Below are 19,620 nucleotides of genomic sequence, written 5' to 3' on the forward strand. Positions count from 1 at the left end.
TCTGGACACAAAAAAAATCAAAGTAACACTTGTGTGTGTATATATATATATATCAGCTAACATTATCAACTTCTGCTTTGAAAGAAGCAAAATGAAACAATAGTATGCTTTTTGCTGCATTTAATAAAATCTTTTGATACAAATAGATTGCTTGGCTATATCATATGCATGATTGTAAAAAAAAAACTTGGAAAAAGTCCAAGCTGAACAATGAATATTTAGATTACAAAATATTACATTGTGGAATCTGCAACATAGTGGGTCTAAATAAGGAAGTAAAATCTGAAATATTAGAACAGGTATATTTAAATATTTGAAATATTTAGATTATATTTTATAATTAAAAATTAATTTCTTATGCTGAATTTCATACAATCATAATCAGTGGGAATGATAGTGGATTACAAAGAAGTCCTTGAATGGTGGCAGTTCTTTAAAACATCTAAATATATGTATATCTATTCTAAAATTGAAGGAAATGCTTCCTTCTTGCATCTGCTGAAACTCATTATTTTCCTAGCAGTACTCATCACCCAAATTTGCTATTAGAACAATGAATGTTTCACATATAAGGCACTTAAAATGCAATTACAGTACATATCCAAGTTGTCAGAGACGGAGCTGCTGCTCAAAATCAATTTGATTGTATTGGTTTGAGTGCACTGAGAGTTTAAAACACGTAATTTGGATTTAAGACAGTACTATTATTATTTATTTTATTTATTTATTTAATTCAATTTATATACCGCCCTTTTCCTGAAGGACTCAGGGCGGTTTACAGGGCAAAATTAAAACAATACAATATAAAAATTAAAATAAAATTAAATCAATAGCCCCAAAATTTTAAATTAGAATTTAAAAACCTTAAAACCCCTCAGTCCAGGCCAGCTAACTCAAAAAGCCAGTTTTTTAGGTCCCGGCGAAACGAACGAAGGTCGGGGGTGATCCGGAGTTCCACCGGCAATTTATTCCATAGGGCAGGTGCGCCCACAGAGAACGCCCTCCCCCTGGGGATCGCCCGCCGGCATTCCCTGACCGGCGGGACCCTGAGGAGGCCCTCCCTGTGGAAGCGCACAGGACGATGGGAAGTTGATGCTGGCAGCAGGTGCTCCCTGAGATAATCCGGACCCATGCCATTTAGGGCTTTATAGGTCATCACCAGCACCTTGAATCTCTTCTGGTCCAAATCACTTCTGGTCCAAACTACTTGGGCACTAAACAAAGCCTGCAACAACATACAACCAAGCAGCCGTCTGAGGTCCACTGGTACCTTTTGAAAAATAATTCACTGCCAACAAATGCCACTATCAGGAAAGATTCATTGCCACCTGTGTTTTCCCAGTCACAGATACTGACAGCTCCGATACTGCCCTGCACTGCTAGTACCAAATAGCTGACTGGCATGCCTGGTATTTGTGGCCAACAAATTTATTTCAGTTATCAACCTTGCCCTTATAATAAATAATATGTTGTCAAGTTTGTTGTTCATAAGATCCACTTTAGTAGGGATGTCTGATTTAATTCATGTTTTTTTCGAGTTGTGTAGGCCATTAGAGTTGGGTGGCCAATGCATTTAAATAAATAGAAATAAATAATAGTTTCTCCGTAAGTTGTACAGGCTTGTACTGGACTCTTGCTTTCATCCTCTCTGTGTGAACAATAAGCTGGTAAAGATGATAGCTGGAGTGTTGCGCATTTGTTGAGTGCAGTTTGGGGTATTTTCAGCCAGATTGGCTGGGTCTATTCTGCAGGCAAGACATCCTTTTCATACCTCTGGGCTCCCTTTTGCTGGACAATGGATCTATTGAGAGCAGCCTTCCTCATCTGGATTTCCTAAGGGTTGTGCTGTTCTAGATGCCATTGAGGGTACTTCCTTGATATTTGTGAAATCTAAACATGAATCTTGTCGTTTGTCTTTGGCTACCAAAAGTCTTGGCCTGGCTCTGTGCAGTTCCGTGCCAACTTAGCCGTGATGTTTACTGACAAAGCTGCCTTAGTTCAGGTCAGCAGGTATGGATTGCAAGCAGAGTAATGTTGGACTAGCTAGTAGTTGGACTTGCATGTCATGTGGAGCTGTAATCTGGCACTGCTGCTTTTGTAGCTTGTCCAAAACTAGTTAAAACCATGGTTTAACAGGATGTGTGCATTCAATCTCACTTGTTTCCCAGGATGGTAGTTCAGGACAGAAGAGGCAAGTATCTGAGGAAATAAGCATAAAAATAATAATATTGGTAAGGGAGAGCTGTTATATATAAAGTAATTATTTTTTGAAAAAAAATATACTTCTCAAGGTTTGTTTCAGTGTTTCTGTTTCCATCTCCAAGGTCTTTCAAACTGCCAATTGGTACTCAAGGAAAAAATGTGGGCCTGTTGTTTCTGGACAACCTCTCTATCATGGAGCATGGACTGAGGTAACTGCAACAAACCTGGAACATTTGAAGAGCAACTGCTTTCAAAGGACAGATGATGTTGCTAAGCAACCGGCAGATTGGCTAATGGGGCTATAGATTAATCATAGTTCAGCTGGAGTGTGAGATGTCTAATATGTCAGATGCTCAAGGCCTCAAAATCTAAATTAATATTTGTGTTGGATTGAAAGGAGATTCACGGAGGTTAGCTGCGATGAACACTTCCATCTTTTCAGAAAGCAATGCCCATGATATAATATGAAGGGGTCCCGTGGCTCAATGCCAGATTGCTTTTGGTTTCCTGTGTCTGACATATGGTCTACTGACACTATATTTCTTCCAGCAGAAGGATGAAAGAGAACCACTTTACTGTACATAGGATGAACTGATCCAAATAGCTGCCTTAGTTCAATACAAAATCAGTATTACCTAATTAAGGATGTTGAAGTGGTGGGTAGGAATTATCCTAGTCATGGTTCCCCTTTCAGCATCCTGTGGCTACTGAGCATGCCCAGTCCTTATTTGTCTTTATACTTTTAAATTTTTTTAGTCAAAGTAAATTCCTCTAAAAACTTGTACTTCTCTAAATATGGAATCTCCAAAATTGATACCTTCCTCGTACCAATGGATCAATAGTTTGGCTACATAAATTGTAGAACTCATAGTTCTATCACTAGAAACTATTTCTAAATGGTTTTAGGAATGTCAAGAGCTGCCCAAATGCCATTTTAAAGAAAATACGTACTGTATAAGATGAGCCTACCCATAAAAAGGCTGTGTTAAACATTTGAAAAAGCTAGGTTGAGTGAAGCACTGCTTTTTAAAAAGTTAAATATGTCCTTTGGGTGGTTTGTTGCTTGGACAGTCAACTGTCAGTTGTTGGTTGATTAGAACAACACTGTTGATTGCTGTTACTGGCTGTCTGCACATATGTGCACATTCAGGGATGCATCATTTCTCTGGAAATCTCAATAGAGCTATTGGCTGTACATATACATACGTGCATGTAGAACGAGGAGTAGGCTTTAGAACATGGTATCTTACTGCGGCATCTCAGGAGGTTGGGAGTGGGAGGCACTGTTTTTCAGTGGTTCTCATCCTACCTTCTGGAACGTTCACAGTCAGTGTTGGCGGGTGGGCAGAGATCGGCCCCGAGACCTCTCGTTTATGGAGTTCCTCAGGGGTCGGTCCTCTCACCTCTCCTGTTTAACATCTATATGAAGCCGCTAGGTGAGATCATCCGTGGTTTTGGAGTGGGATATCATCAGTATGCTGATGATACCCAGCTTTTCATCTCGACCCCAAACCACCCCAGTGATGCCCTCGACGTGATGTCCCGTTGCCTGGAAGCGGTCCGGGTCTGGATGGGGAGGAACAGGCTTCAACTCAACCTGGACAAGACTGAATGGCTGTACATACCGGCATCTCAGGAAATTCAGATTATTCCATCTCTTACTATTGGGGGTGAGTTACTACCCCCCGTAGATAAGGCTCGCAATTTGGGTGTCCTCTTAGATTCACAGCTCTCCTTAGAAGATCATATAGGAGCTGTGACTAGAGGGGCCTTCGCCCAGGTTCGTCTGGTGCGCCAGTTGCGACCCTATCTGGACCTGGATGCCTTGCGTACAGTCACTCATGCACTTGTGACCTCTCGTTTAGACTACTGCAATGTTCTCTACATGGGGCTGCCCTTGAGGACCACTCAGAAGCTTCAGCTGGTACAGAATGCAGCCGCGCGAGTTCTTTTGGGGGTCTCCCGATACTCCCATGTTACACCTCTGCTCCGTGAGCTGCATTGGCTTCCAGTTGCCTTCCGGGTGAAATTCAAGGTGCTGGTGATGACATACAAAGCCCTACATGGCATGGGTCCGGATTACCTACGGGAGCACCTACTGCCAGCGTCAACTTCCCTCCGTCCTGTATGCTCCCACAGAGAGGGCCTCCTCAGGGTACCACCGGTCAGAGAATGTTGGCTGCTGACCCCCAGGGGGAGAGCATTCTCGGTGGGCGCACCAATCCTTTGGAACCGCTTACCGGCTGAACTACGGATGGCCCCCGACCTTCGCTCCTTCCGGCGTGATCTAAAAACGTATCTATTCGAACAAGCCGGCCTGGTCTGATGGGTTTGGGGTTTTAACATTATTTTTAACTAACTTACTACATTGGGCACAATCATTTAACTTTAAATCTTGTATCCTGTATTCTTATTTTTATTGCCCTGTACACCGCACTGAGTCCTTCGGGAGAAGGGCGGTATATAAATCAAATAAATAAATAATAAATAAACTTCATGAGCTTTTCGAAGGAAATGGTTGCTGGTTCACTTGCATTAATATATTTTGCAATATGTGTTGAGTGCTTTGCATGTCTAATAGATGCATATATTCCTGCCTTTTATTTCACCAATTTAATGCTCAAGTTAATGTGGTCTATGGTATTTTTCATAGTTTCCCTGACCGCTTCTAGAGTGAGAGATGTACTAGACCTTAAATTAGCAATAGTTTTTTCCAAGGGTAAAACTAATATTAGAAAGTGTACCAAAATTAAATTGACAGTAATTGACAATGGTATTCCTGTCTTTCCAAGCACTCTTAAGATGATGCCAGGGACTGAATCTGGATCTTTTACTATGATACAAATGCAATATAAGTGAACTGCTTTGAAAACAGTTTTAAAATTAATGCTGTGCACTTTAATTCAGCTTTTCATAATAATTTAACTAGAAAGAAAAACAAGATGATGCTATTCTCTGTTAGTTCTTTGTCTGAGGACATCCCCTTGTCAGTTAACAGCTCTTCCTTTTTAAAATTCAGAATTTACTGAAAAGGCTTCAAAAAAAATTCTCTGTGACAATGTTCAGAAAACTTTAAAAAATAAATGGCATAGGAGTGTCAGTAGCCTTGCAGAAGTGCTGAAAACACCTGGACTGTGCTATCAGCATGCTCAGGGTATTGCAAATAAAAGACCCATCCACTGTAAACAGTGGAATAGTACTAGACAAGTATTTAAATAGCTGAAAAGAGATTAGATATCTTTCTGTGTTGCTCATAAATTTGCAGTACAAGCAGTTTGCATGGTAACTTGCTTGCTTCATATTCCTCTGGAAAAATTACCCTATTGTTGCTTTAATTTTTTTAAAAAAGTTGCTGAAGTCAATTTTATGTAATGCATAAGTCTGATAAAAACATGTAAGCTGTGTCGGTGGAGCTGTTTTCAGTCCTAAGTAATTTTTCTTACCATATAACTAATTTCAGTCTGTTGACTGAAGTCCATTAAAAGTTTTCCTATTCAAAAAATGCTAGCTTTTAAGACACTACATGAGTTTTTGTAGATGACTGAAAAAGTGCTTGTTTATTTATTTATTCTCACAAGACCCAGACACATACAAAAGCTGCACAAAGCAAAACCATTTGGCTTAAAAATAAACCTGAAAAAGAGCCAGGTTACATTTAATAAATTCACCAAAGAAAGAAAAATATATATATCTGGAGAAGAACTAGATGTAGTAGACCTTGGCCAACAGATACCTTGGCCAACAGATCTTAGTGGAAGGTGTTCCAATAAAGGATATTGAATGGCGTGTTAAATGTGGTTGGTGGGCATTCGGTAACCTAAACATAATTTTCAAGAACAATCTCCCCCTATGCCTGAAGAAGGAAGTTTTCGATCAGTGGGTGCTACCTGATCTAACATATGCTGTGGAAACATGGACACTAACCTCACAATCGATGAAAAAGCTACAAGTGGCACAAAGAGCCATGGAAAGATACATGCTTGGCGTTACAAGACAAGATAGAAAGACCCACACATGGATTAGAGAACAAAGTATACAATCTCATCAAGAGAATAAAAGAATGGAAATAGAAATGGGCAGGTCACATAACAAGAACTGATGGCAGGTGGACCAAGGCAGTCATAGAACGGATCCCACTTGATAAAAAGCATCCATGAAAGAGACCTAAAACAAGATCGCTTGATGACATCAGCAAGTACTGCAGGCCCAATTGGCAAAAGAAAGGTCAGGAAGTGCGATTTCTATTGAAGTTCATAAGAATGGTTGCTGATTGATTCTCTGGTTCATTGAAGCTTCAATGGCATCATTTCAGAAAAACTGCCAACTCTACAGAGATTTCTGAGTAACATAGGAAAAAGAATGAAACAATTATGTCATTTCCCATTTACCCACTGGGAAAGCTCTATTGGATCATAAACTTCATCTAGGCAAAGGTTGGCTTGCAGAATCAATGACTTTGTCTTATGCTTTGAATTAAATTTTTAGATATCTTGGTATTAGAATTAATTTTAAAAACACTAATAGGAATCACCATTCAGTTAGTGAAATGCAAAGGAATGTCATGAGCCTATCACAACCCAGGTAGATACCACTTTTTCCTCCCACCTATGTATGCATACATACAGTAGGGCTATGCATACTGTAAAAATGATTCTAAGATGATTTAGAATGTGAAGGACCACAACTGGTAGCACTTTCGAGCTGCCACATCTTTTTTCAGCTTCATGTAGAATCCTGGAAAAAGTGATAACTACTTTAGAGATGCTGTACTCACACTTCTGCACAGACCAAAACACTCTTTCAAATCATTTTATTACATTCATTTGCAGCCCTAACAAATATATTTTCATGAGACTGATTTCCATGACTGCATACTATAATATTTTATGATGCTTCATTTTTAATTTCAAGGATATGATATTTAATTGGGTGAAGGCAATAAAAAATAAGATCACACATTAAGACGACAGAGGCTTGAGGGAAACTTAACATTGCGTCAGTTAGTATATACAAATCAAATTGCTCCCTAATAGAACTGTACCATTGGCAGTTTGCTTACATGGTAAGTAGACAATTATAAGCAAGATCTGCCATTTTGTAGTCCGTTTGCAGACAGCCAAGGCGTAGGATGGCACTTCAAGTAATCTTAACTAGTTCCATATTCAGAAACAATTTAACACAGCACACCATCTTAACACATTAAGTTTTTAACTTGTTAAGTTTGTCTCTGTAAGTTTCCATCCCTACTATTTTTCCAGCTCAGTTATCCAAATAAGTGTACCAAGAATAAGATAGCTTGGATAACACAGTGTCAATCAGAACTTTTAATCAGGTCTAGAATCCCTGCTTCACCATTAAAATGTATTTTAATTAGCAGTAGATTCTGTTGGCATACTTTGAGAAGTATGATGAGTTGGAGGAGGAACTAAGCAGAATTCTTGAAAATCTAGAGAGCTATATTCCATTCAATCTCTTTCTGAGGCTGAGGAAGACTTATGATATAAATAAAGAAGTTGCTGGTATATCGGATAAGAATCCATATTTTTAGCATTCCGTTCCAACGTATCTTGTTATTCTCTTGCTGCGCAGAGACCGTTGAGAGAAGCAATCTAGGTGAGACTGTCGCTTGCTTTTCCTTGAGCACAATATTCGTCATTTCCAGGCATTTTCGCTCTCTTAGACTGTGCAGGAGGCTTGAAGGAATGTGTATATAAATAGACGTTTTGGAAGAACCTTGATAGTAAGATATTTCAGGCAAATATAGCTTTCTGTCTTAAAAAGAAAACTCCTCAGCGACTTTATGTGAAGACAATTTTACTACCATTTAGTATGAGTTAATAATTAGAGTAAATAATCAGCCTTTGCAAAGTCTTTAAATCAGATAGCCAATGAAGATAAGAAGTGAATGGAATGGGGGGAAAATCCTTTGTGTGAGTTTATGATAGATATTGCCTTAAGGCAATTAAAAAACACTAATTTAGTTTTAATGTTGCTAAATGCCAAAAAGGCTTGTTAATCTCTTTAGGCAAAACGTACCATACAGTAGTGGGACGCGGTGGCTCTGTGGGTTAGGACGCTGAGCTTGTCGATCAGAAGGTTGGCAGTTTGGTGGGTCGAATCCCGAGTGCCGCGTAACAGAGTGAGCGCCTGTTACTCATCCCAGCTTCTGCCAACCTAGCAGTTCAAAAGCACGTAAAAATGCAAGTAGAAAAATAGGGACCACTACGGTGGGAAGGTAACAGCGTTCCGTGCGCCTTTGGCATCTAGTCATGCCGGCCACATGACCACAGAGATGTCCTCAGACAAATGCTGGCTCTTCGGCTTTGAAATGGAGATGAGCACCGGCCCCTAGACTTGGAAACGACTAGCACACATGTGCAGGGGAACCTTTACCTTTACTTTACCATACAGTAACTAGTAAGAAATATATCAGAACAATGTAATGAATTTTGGATTTCATTCAGCAAGCATAGCATAGATTTCAAGTCACCACATCCTAAACCTGTCTCAGACCTCTGGGACAGATCTTGACGATCTTGTTCTCTGGACTGGATTTACCTTTTCCACTTTTTTTGACAGAATGTTTATCATTTTCATCAGCTTCTTCTTTCCTTTGAGGTATTTGGAAGAATTTAATATTTTTATTCTTTTTGATATTATGATGTTTTAGTTTAATTCCTTTGTGGGATTTCTTCAATTATTCTTTTTTTTTTTTGCTGAATCATTAATATCACTGGTCAGATGTTCTTTACTGGAGTTATTGGAAAAGAACTATAAACATCAGCTAACTGTCCTTATTTCACCGTTATGCACCTTGAGTATCATTATTTTTGCCAAAGCAGAGCTCTGCAATTCTGCCTGAAAATATTTTATCAGTGAGATTTCCGGATCCCATCCTGAAACAAGTTTGTTAGTGCTTACTTGTTGTTTTTCTCAATATATGAATGATCTGCAATAGACAAGATTTTTGTCCTTTAGAGTAGAAAGTATGGTGTTGGAGAAGACTCCTGCAAGTCCCTTGGACTGCAAGGCGATCAAACCGGTCAGTCCTAGAGGAGATCAACCCTGACTGCTCTTTAGAAGGCCAGATCCTGAAGTTTAAACTGAAATACTTTGGCCAACTAATGAGAAGGAAGGACTCACTGGAGAAGAGCCTAATGCTGGGAAAGGTTGAGGGCAAGAGAAGAAGGGGGCGACAGAGAATGAGGTGGCTGGATGGAGTCACTGAAGCAGTAGATGTAAGCTTAAATGGACTCCAGAATATGGTAGAGGACAGGAAGGCCTGGAGGAACGTTGTCCATAGGGTTGCGATGGGTCGGACATGACTTCGCAGCTAACAACAAAAGAGTAGAAAGGGCTTGTAACAGATTCTCTGTGTACAGCCTGCTACAAACTGAAACCATCTCAATGTCTAAAAACATCTATTTTGATTTTATCCCTACAGGTTGTATTTTAAAACAATGACTAAATGTACTATGCATTCCGTCACTTCGGTCTTCTCCTCTCATCCTCCAACACACTCTGTACAATTTAGTTCTATTTTCTGTATGACTTGAAGAATTCAGGAGAATGTGAAAGTCTTTCATTTGGTCTTGTAATCTATTTCTCTAACAGAATTGGAAGAGCTAGTTCCCATGTTGTTGTTTCACATAGAGTGGTATAACATTTCCCTTGATAATGCTGGCTACTGATGGAGTTGTGCTTGTATATAGAGTATGTTATTGCCCATCCCTGAAAATATTTTCACTGATCTGTACCAGTTCCTAGCAGTTTACAATGTAGTCATCAAATAACATTAAAATAGTATTTTATTACAACATACTGGTAATAAAAATATGAATATATAAAAGTATTCAAATCAAAATATTTATTTATTTATTTATTTATTTATTTATTTATTTATTTATTTATTTATTGAATTTATATACCGCCCTATTCCCGAAGGACTCAGGGCGGTTCACAGGGCAAGTTAAAAACAATACAAAAAGAGAGAATTACGGTAAATTAAATTAAATTAATACAAGCCCACAAAATTAAGAGAACATTAAAATAAACAAATGAACAAATTTATGGTAGCATTACATAACTTAAAGGTTCTCCTAAAGAACTCTGCTTTCAATGGTTTATGAAAAATTAGTTAAGTGGAAGATTACTGAATTTAAAATATGTTTAGAAGCAAGCAGAACACTAGCATCACGTAACTACTGAGGTTTCCAGGAGGTTTTCAAAGGCAGAATATATATAACATCAGTAGTTCATCATTCCTATTTTCTAAAATAGTCGCAACATGCCTATGGAAGGGATGTCTATTACAAAGTTGCAATCTTCATTTTTCTAATTTTCCAGTGGATGCCCCAGCTCCTCCCCTTTTAAAAATGGCAATAAAACTAGGCATTATGGTAGCTATGATAATTTAAATAGGATAACAATTTGTACCAGGCTTAGATTATTCTTTTTCCTACATTTCCAATCGAATAGAATCACCCATTTAGACCCATTAGTCACTGGTTTTCAGTTCCTGTGCTGAACAGTCCATTTTTTCAGTAATTAACTACTACTGATCATAGAAGATAAGTAATCTCTAAACTGAATACAGTGTTAGACTACCAGTGCTCAATCAAATTTGGATTTGGAAACACAGCACTGCTTTCTCTTTCAACTGCATGCAATCCTACCTTCTTATAAGGATATAAATTATAAGTATGTGGTATAAGTATATAAAGGTATACTGTTAATGGTATAGGGTTTTTTGTTTGAACAGGGGGTTGGACTAGAAGACCCCCAAGGTCCCTTCTAACTCTGTTATTCTGTTATTATTTTAAGAAGATCTCCATTCATTCATTCATGCATGCATGCATGCATGCATTCACATTCTATTTGTATTGTTCAGTTCCTTAATATAGCAGCTAGCTTAGTAGCTTCATACAGTACATATAATAAAAGCCAGCATTTACATACAATACATATACAATGTGTTTCCCACCCCACCCCACCCAAGATTCATACAGCCTCTGCTCTGTTGGGGTTTCAAATGGCCCTGAAGACCTGGTTCATTGCCCAGGCCTTTGGCAAGCATAATTGAAGAACACTTCCACACACACACACTTCCCCCCCCCCTTTTGTTCCCATCTCGTTTGGTCATTTCTGCCATCTTTATTTTGGGAGGGGAATCCTTATTTTAAATGTTGTTAACCATTTGTAAACCATCCAAAGTAACTAGAGTTGGGCAGCATATCTATTTAACAAATTATTAAATTATTACTAGAACTTATTGTAATACATTTTAATACTGTACATGCCATTTTGGGGAATCTAGAGTCTCAAGAAATTTCAGTCCAGCGTCCTTTAGTTATGTAATGTTTAATTTTTCTTCAGTTCGTTCTTTTCGTAATGAAACAACAATATTTCAGTCTTTTACTCTCAAGAAAGAAGAGCAATTCAAGAGCAATCCAAAAATAGCAGAGTTAAAAGCTTGAACCTACTATTTGACTCTCTTAAAGAAAAAGAAGAAAGAAAAACATACTGCACTCAGTTGTAAGTGAGAAATCCCTTCAGGGGCAATTATATTTTAGCTACTCTGAGGCATTGTATTTTACATACATTCTTGCAGCAATTCTAACAATATCAAATGTCGGTCTTGCCAAACAGATATTATCCATATCTAAAAATTATTAGTTGAACAGAAAGCAGTTTGTTTCACAAAATAACAAAAAGGCATTTAACAAAATACACATGATAAATGTGCACCGCTCCTGCAGGCACAACCGTAAATATGGACTAGAAAAAAACATTTACTTTAATGAAGCCATGTCATCTTGTTAAAGCACAAATGCATGTCATTTTTAGAAACGCACAAGAAGTTGTCGGACTACTTATATATAAAGGATATTCAGGAAAAAAAGATTTTAAAGGATAGTTTTTAAAAACCTGATTATGTGAGTTGTCATTCAAATTTTTTTCAACAGATACAGATGCATTTTCACTTCACAAAAATGCATCAAGTATAACTGGATAAAATATTCTTATATTAGGTTAGGGTCTTTACATGTGAGTTGGGACGTGTCCATCAAATAAAGCTTTGTGTCTTACCAGATCAACATTTCTCTTCAGATCACCACAAATGACTCCTCATTTCATGTCACTATTTTGGACATGAAATATATCTCAGTTTTCCTGTCTATGTTAGAGTTAAAACTCACAGTATTCTCTGGTTTGAATACCAGCAACTCTGCAGTCTGTCCCTTTTAAAACAGATTTCCAAGTCATTTGGACAATAAGAGGCTACCAGCAGGTTTATAAATTAAGAGCAACCTTAAGTCAGCAGTTTTATTGAGATAGAATTATCTTAAATATGACACTGATAGAAGATCTCAAAGGGGTGGTTTTATTAGCTGGCTTTAGACTAAGTAGCTTGTCATACTGGGGCACTTTATGAGCTACAACATATGATTATATAGCACACCCATATGTAAACATGCATATTCACACACACACACACACACACACACACACACACACAGCTCATCTTCATATTATAATCTTATCTGCAATCAAACTTAAAGCTCAGAGCAGAGTTCAAAAGACAAGAACACAGCCTTGTGATAAAGCTACTGTTCTAGCTTCTGGAGTTGCTGCTTCAGCACCAAAGCTGAGTTAGTCACATACAAGTTAAACAACTGCAAGATGCCATATAGGAATTGGCATTCCTGTTTAAGCAGCTATGTTTTTGCATTACTGCCACCCCCTCCCCCCCTCTCACAACTCACATACTAATTTTTAGCAATTGATATCTGAGGAGTGTGTGTGCACACAATAATGTTCTCTGAAGGACTGATGATTACATGCCCTCAAGTTGTGGTCAACTCTTGGTGACCATATAGATTTTCTTTATGATATTCTGTTCCTAACCTGGTCTCTCAGCAACACCGATGATGCATTCATTGTTATGGTCACCGAGTCTATCCACCTTGCTGCTGGTTGTCCTTTTCTCTTTCCTTCCACCTTTCCCATCATTAGAGTCCATTATATTCCACCCTATTAGTCTCAATCCTACGTGCTGCTTCTGTGTAGTTGTCACTATTCACTAAAGGGGGCAACTTCTAGAGATCCTTGGTGCCTCCTTAAGTAACACCAGCTGCCTGCAATTAGTGCAGGTTCGAGTCCCACCAGGCTCAAGGTTGACTCAGCCTTCCATCCTTCCGAGGTAGGTAAAATGAGGACCCAGATTGTTGGGGGCAATTAAGCTGACTTTGTAATAATGCCGCTTGGGGTGTGTGTGAAAGCCCTAATAAGCAGGCATATACATAGAATGAAGGCTACTGCTAAGCTTGTAAGCCGCCCTGAGTCTTCGGAGAAGGGCGGGATATAAATGGAATTAAAATAAAAATAAAAAATAGTCTGTGAAAAGACATTGTCCTGTAAAGTTTGCAGTGCCATCATACTCATCAGCAATATTCCTCTTGGAGGAAGAAAGCAAATGGTTTTGATAAAAGCAGATAATATAAAAGCCAGGGCTGCAATGTTCAGCTAACTATGACAGAGTGCTACTCTCTAGTGCACATGTTATTCTCTATTAAGCAGACAATTCCTATCCAGGTCATTTAACTTGGTTATAAAATCTCACGATTTTCATTCATCTCCAATTACCGTAACAGTTTTGAAAGCAGATACATGATTTCAGGGTAACACTGAAGCATATCACTACTAACTTCTTTGGCTGGCAAGGAACCAAATTATGAAACTATGTGTCCATGTCATTTGTTTGGGATGGTTTATCCCACTCCTCAGTTCTTTAGTTGGGTCTTGCCAACTCCTGGGCCATTAATTTTGCAGAAGAGCCCACGTTAGGCAGAGCACCTTTCATCCTCAAGTAATTTGAATGATGCACAGTTCACTGTTCAGCCACGCTGTCACCAAGAGAAGACTTATGTTTTTAGGAGATATTCATTACATTTTACTTTGGAAGTAGCTACGAGATCTCCAAACATCTCCTGGGAAGCATATGTCATGTATACAAATCCATCTTCATCTTTGTAATCTCGGTATACTTCAGCCAGTGTTAAAGACATACTGGCTAAACTCTTGTTGTTTATCAGTAGGTAGAAAGCTTGAGTAGCACTCAGTGCCATTCTGCTTCTGGATTAACAAAGAAAATAGACATATTTCTAAAATGTGCAAATTCCTTCATAGTATATAGAGAGTAGATTAGTTAGACATATGCAAAGTTGCCACCAGAAAACCTCATATTGTTCTTTGAAATAGAGGTAAGGAAGAAGATGGATTTTTAAGTTGTTCAGACTATCCAAGAAAAGATACATATTCCATTTTTATGGGATACATTTTACAGTATTTAGTAGGTTTTTTTACATTTATTATTAAAATTTAGTATTTATTTATTTTTGTTCCTTCGTGTCAGTTTTTGACTCCTTGTGACTGCCTGGGCTAATCCCTGCAGTTTTCTTGGCAACGTTTTTCAGAGGTGGTGGGCCTTTGCCTCCTTCCTAGAGCTGAGACAGCAACTGGCATTAAAGTCACCCAGCTGGCTCTGTGCCTAAAGCAGAACTAGAACTCACAGGCTCCTGGCTTCTAGTCAGATGGGTTAACCACTGCACCAAATTGGCTCTCAGATATTTATTTAGCTTGCTTGTCATTAAGGCATTTATTATAGGTATTTAGATTCCATAGTGAGCACAGTACAGGAAGGTTACAAACAGCAAAGACAATTCAACTTGTTCCTAGAGCGTAGAGACTAGGAAAGGTTGAGGGTGGAGTTCCTTACCATTTTTCACTAATCTCAGTTAATTTTATCTTGCTGTTTAAATGCACTCTGTTTTTTCATGTAGCCACAAAGCACATTATTTTAAAAAAGTGTACTTCGTAATAAAAGCTTCTAAATATTTTTTTATAATTGGATGAATGAAGATTAAATATTCTGAGCACAAGCCATAGCACTATTTGTGTAATTCTATTGGGCAACACATATTGTATAAGTCTATGAGGGACGCGGTGGCTCAGTGGGTTAGGACGCTGAGCTTGTCGATCAGAAGGTCGGCAGTTTGGCGGGTCGAATCCCGAGTGCCGCGTAGCAGAGTGAGCGCCTGTTACTCGTCCCAGCTTCTGCCAACCTAACAGTTCGAAAGCACGTAAAAATGCAAGTAGAAAAATAGGGACCACTACGGTGGGAAGGTAACAGCGTTCCGTGCACCTTTGGTGTCTAGTCATGCCGGCCACATGACCACGGAGATGTCCTCGGACAAGCGCTGGCTTTTCGGCTTGGAAACGGAGGTGAGCACCGGCCCCTAGAGTCGGAAACGACTAGCACGCATGTGCGGGGGAACCTTTACCTTTACCTTATGACCTTGAAAATGGCAGTTAATAAGCATTCCAAGTTGCTGTAATCTCACTTTGCCTTATTTTACTTGCCTATAAGAGATTCTAATCAGTTTTGATATCAGCAATAGTCACAGGAGCTTAAAGAATTCTTGAAGCAGTAGGGTTGGGATAAAAATAATGTTATGCAAATAGTTCTGCAGACCTGAAGGCTTTTTGGATTTATCCTTCTTAAGTGCCCTCGCCAGCCCATAGCAAGCAATTTTTTAAAAAGAAGCAAAACTTGAAAGTAAATTACTAGATGGAATCAATAAATAATCCATTTTTCCAAATCAAAAATTCCTAGTTACATCCTGGATTCTGAAGAATAAAATTTCAATATTTATTTCAAGATATACACATGTGTTTAGGATAGCTTTACCTAAATTAGTACTTTCCCTCTATGTTGGGCCATTGTCAATATTGGAATTGAAGCTGAACATGTCTGGACTGCACTGGATTGGGGAAAACTATCTGAGAATAAAAATAGTTTGAAATACATTTAAAGCTAATAACTGCGTCATTTTTAAAATTATACCTTGGTTATTTGTTGTACAAAACTCTTCTTGGATGAATACATGGTTGACAGAAACAGTCTAGGAACTTTAAAAAAAACCACAGAGGAGGTGGGAAAAAGGTGGGACTGTATTAATCTAGCATTTTCTCACCATAACTTTGTGCAAATAACGAGGAATACTTTACAAGAGGGCTCAAACGACTGAATCTCGTCAAAGCAAGGGGAGAAAAGTCACAGGAAGGTGTTGGGTAACTGAAGCCATATTACTGCAAAGTTCCCAAGTGTTTTTTTTAGAAGCCCCCCCTCCCCCAGCAAAAATAGACAGGCAAGGAAAGGGGTGTGCACAGAAGCACGGACAGCCGACAAATAATAAATAGCCTATCTGTGCTACATACCTAATGATGGTTATAAACTGTGTCATAGTTAACTCTTGTGGCACCAGAAACTTTGTTTTGTCCAAGAGGGGGAGGTATTTTTCTTTCTGATATCTCTCCACAATTACCTGATGCAAAAGAAGAAAGCACGACATGTTTAAAAGCAATGTGGGAAGCAGGCCAGCTACCAAGTGGAGACATCTACTCCTATCAGCAGGAGACAATCCTAAGCACGCTTATTGTTATCTACAGAACGTAATGAAGTCAGCGATACCGCTGGCCAAAATGCACTCAGGTACATTTTAAAAGAAAACGAAAAAGAAAGAAAAAAGAAACTAGTTCAGGGGTCTGCAACCTTGAAAACTTTTAAGACTTGTGGACTTCAGCTCCCAGAATTCCTCAGCCAGCATAGCTGGCTGAGGAATTCTGGGAGCTGAAGTCCACAAGTTGTCAAGGTTGCAGACCCTTGAACTAGGCAAATGCCAGGGGCGTTTAAGCAGAGAAGAGAAGGGAACGAAGAGAGAGACTTACGGGCACTTTTGTCGGGAACTTCCCACGAATGCCTGCCACTTCTTCCACTCGGGTGGCTGTGGAAAAAAAAAAAAGACAAGACGATCCATTAGTTTTCCAAACGGGCCGTTGAGGTGAAAGACCCCCTCCTCCCAAGGCAGCAGGTAGCGGATTTCAGACGGTCAGCCCTGCAAAGCCCAGCCGCCTCCACGGGAGCAGCGCCTACTGGTCAGATCCCCGCAGGCGTTTTCCTCTTCTCGCCTCCGAAGAGCGGTGGAAAGGCCCCCAAAACTCCCGACGGGGGAGTTTGGAGCAACCCCCATTCCCGATCACAGAGGGGAAAGGAAGAAAAAAAAATCGTCCCACGGAGCTGAGTGGTTCCCTCCGAATTTAAAGGAAAGAAACCCACAGCCTGATTTCCCAACCAGGAAATTTCCCACCCTCCACCACTTACCAAAACTTTTTCTTTGCTTGAACGGCCTGGTGGGCTGGCAGTTGTGCTGTAAAGGTTGCATTTCCCCCACCCCCACCCCTCCCGCTTTTCAAAAGAGCCTGCCTAGGAGGAGGAGGAGGAAGAGGAGGAAAAAAAACCCACTACACGCACTTCGGCCCCGCAACAGCTGCACTCTGAGTCTACAGCCGTGCAGAAGAGCCCCCTTTTGAACGACCGGCTTGCGACATCCACGTCACTCACTCACTCACTCACGCACACACACACATACACACACAGAGAGAAAAGCCGCCGCTTTCGCCCCGCGCCTTCCCCGACGGGGTGGCCGAGATCAAAAATGGAAAGGTGGGTGTTGGAGACCAAAAACAAAACAAAACAAAACAAAAAAACCGAGGCTCGGGACGAGAACGCCTGCAGGCTGGCGAATCCCATCTTTTCTCTGGTCCAGGCTGGCCCACGCGCAATCTTTGTCTCCCTGCAAAGCTTGGGGGGGGGGCGCTGTGAGAGAAAGCTATTCGCTAATAATAACGATCATAAACAATTCGCTAACAGCAGCACGGTTACTGGTGGGACAATATTGGAAGAAGGATAGTTTGCCCACTATAGAAGAATGGGTGTTTAAAGTTTCGAATCTTGCAGAAATGTCTAAGATTTCTGCTTATCTGAAGGATCATTCACAGGAAAGATATATTTCAGTTTGGAGGAGATGGATAAATTATATTCAAAACAAATATGGGACTAAAAAGTACCATTTAGCTTATGAGTAGTTTTTAGTGGGATATTGTTATTGGTACTTTGTTTGTAGTTATGTTAAAGGGGAGTTAAAGCACATTATGAATTTGGTTAATTGTATATTATGCATAATTTTATTTAGAATATGATTATTGTAACTATAATCCTGTATTTAGCTCTGGGAAGTGGGGGGGGGGAAGTGGCCGGGTTTGGGGTGGGGGGGATTTGGGGATATATTGTAAAATTTTGTTTTTGTAAAACTCTTTAATAAAAAAAAAAGATCATAAACAATTCGCAGTTTTATGATTTTCTCTGGAGTGGAGGATCTATCCTAGACCGTTTTGTTTGTTTGTTTGTCTGTCTGTTTGTTTTGTTTTGACGTGGGAACGGTTCCTGTCCACTCTGCACCCGGGAAGTATTTTTCGGGTGATGTAAACATCAAGATGAGCGCCTGACACACACACACCACCCCCACTGAGATGGGTTGAAGGTATAAACCTTATGACTTCCGTCTCTAGTTACAGAGAGGTAAATCAGCTGTTCTGGGATGGTGGTGACTTTAGTCAGTTCATTTCCTGAGTGCTAGGATGGCACACAGAGGATCCGTTTGCTGCTGTCCCATCTTTGTGTATCTGTGGACAGAGTAAGCTGTGTAATAGTCTGTCACACGGACACAGCTGGGTAACCTGGGGGTCATAAAAATAACTTTTATTTTAAAGGCAATAGCTATTTACCTCGCAGGGTTCCTACAAGAGCTGTATTGTTCAGGGGGCTGTAATTTCATCTGTTGTGGCCGCAGTCCCAGCTGCCTTGCTAATTCAGGTTAATTATAGCACTTGTTCTGCTCCGAGGAAAGCCCTCTTGAGTCTAGTGGCATAGCAAGTAAATACAGGATTGCACCCTTAACGATTGAAAGTTGTTGATAAACTGGTAATTGGCCTGCTGGTATCTGGTGCTGCCCCTTTGTTGGACCTTTCATTACCAGGTAGGTTTTGCCAGATGTTAGCCAATCCTCAATTTCACCTCTTTGCAGTATGTTGATAAACTGCTTGGCAATGAATGGGTGTAGACTAGACAGATGTTTCAACCACAAACCATGAAGTTCATCTTCACCTGGTGCTGACCAGTTCTTGATTTTCTTTGCCCCTTTCTCCACCATTTCTGCTGTGATTGCAAGTTCTCTCATTTCGTTTCAACTTTATTATTATTATTATTCTCATCCATCTCCTTAATCCAAGCTTCTTCTTGTATTTCTTTGGGTTGTCCACAGCTGTACCCAGAATGTACTGTGCTTTTTTTTTTTCTATGGCAAGCGTTGACAGGTTCAGTGCAGTCACTGCAATGATGGATTGATAGAAACATTTCTGATTCAACTGAATTTGGAGATTCTGCCTATGGTGTGCAATTCAAGGTTTTTAACTGCTGATCTTTTGGTTATAGTTGTTATTTCTTATTTTATTACCCAG

The 19,620-nt window shown here is 39.6% G+C and overlaps 1 protein-coding gene across 2 annotated transcripts; it reads right to left on the reverse strand.

Moving 5' to 3' along the window:
- Nucleotides 1-13,585: 13,585 nt before the first annotated feature.
- Nucleotides 13,586-18,117, reverse strand: MAP1LC3C (microtubule associated protein 1 light chain 3 gamma). Of its 2 annotated transcripts, none has more exons than XM_081314288.1 (4): nt 17,426-18,117; nt 16,993-17,048; nt 16,483-16,589; nt 13,586-14,337 (listed from the first exon to the last, which is right to left on the reverse strand). In XM_081314288.1, the coding sequence occupies exons 1-4, from the start codon at nt 17,484-17,486 to the stop codon at nt 14,127-14,129; spliced, it is 435 nt and encodes a 144-aa protein (XP_081170414.1). In that variant the 5' UTR covers nt 17,487-18,117; the 3' UTR covers nt 13,586-14,126. The 2 variants fall into 2 exon arrangements, with proteins under 2 accessions (XP_081170414.1, XP_081170413.1); XM_081314287.1 differs by lacking the exon at nt 17,426-18,117 and adding an exon at nt 17,198-17,388.
- Between the last annotated feature and the right edge of the window lie 1,503 nt (nt 18,118-19,620).

The sequence above is a fragment of the Vipera berus genome (assembly GCF_964194415.1).
Source record: "Vipera berus genome assembly, chromosome: 1".
Taxonomy (NCBI): domain Eukaryota; kingdom Metazoa; phylum Chordata; class Lepidosauria; order Squamata; family Viperidae; genus Vipera; species Vipera berus.

Coding starts and splice junctions, on each gene's coding strand:
- MAP1LC3C (XM_081314287.1), bottom strand. CDS start 17,294: ATGGGGGTTGCTCCAAACTCCCCCGTCGGGAGTTTTGGGGGCCTTTCC. Junction 16,590..16,992: donor AGTTCCCGACAAAAGTGCCC/GTAAGTCTCTCT, acceptor CTTTTGCATCAG/GTAATTGTGGAGAGATATCA. Junction 14,338..16,482: donor CAGTTTATAACCATCATTAG/GTATGTAGCACA, acceptor TTGTTAATCCAG/AAGCAGAATGGCACTGAGTG.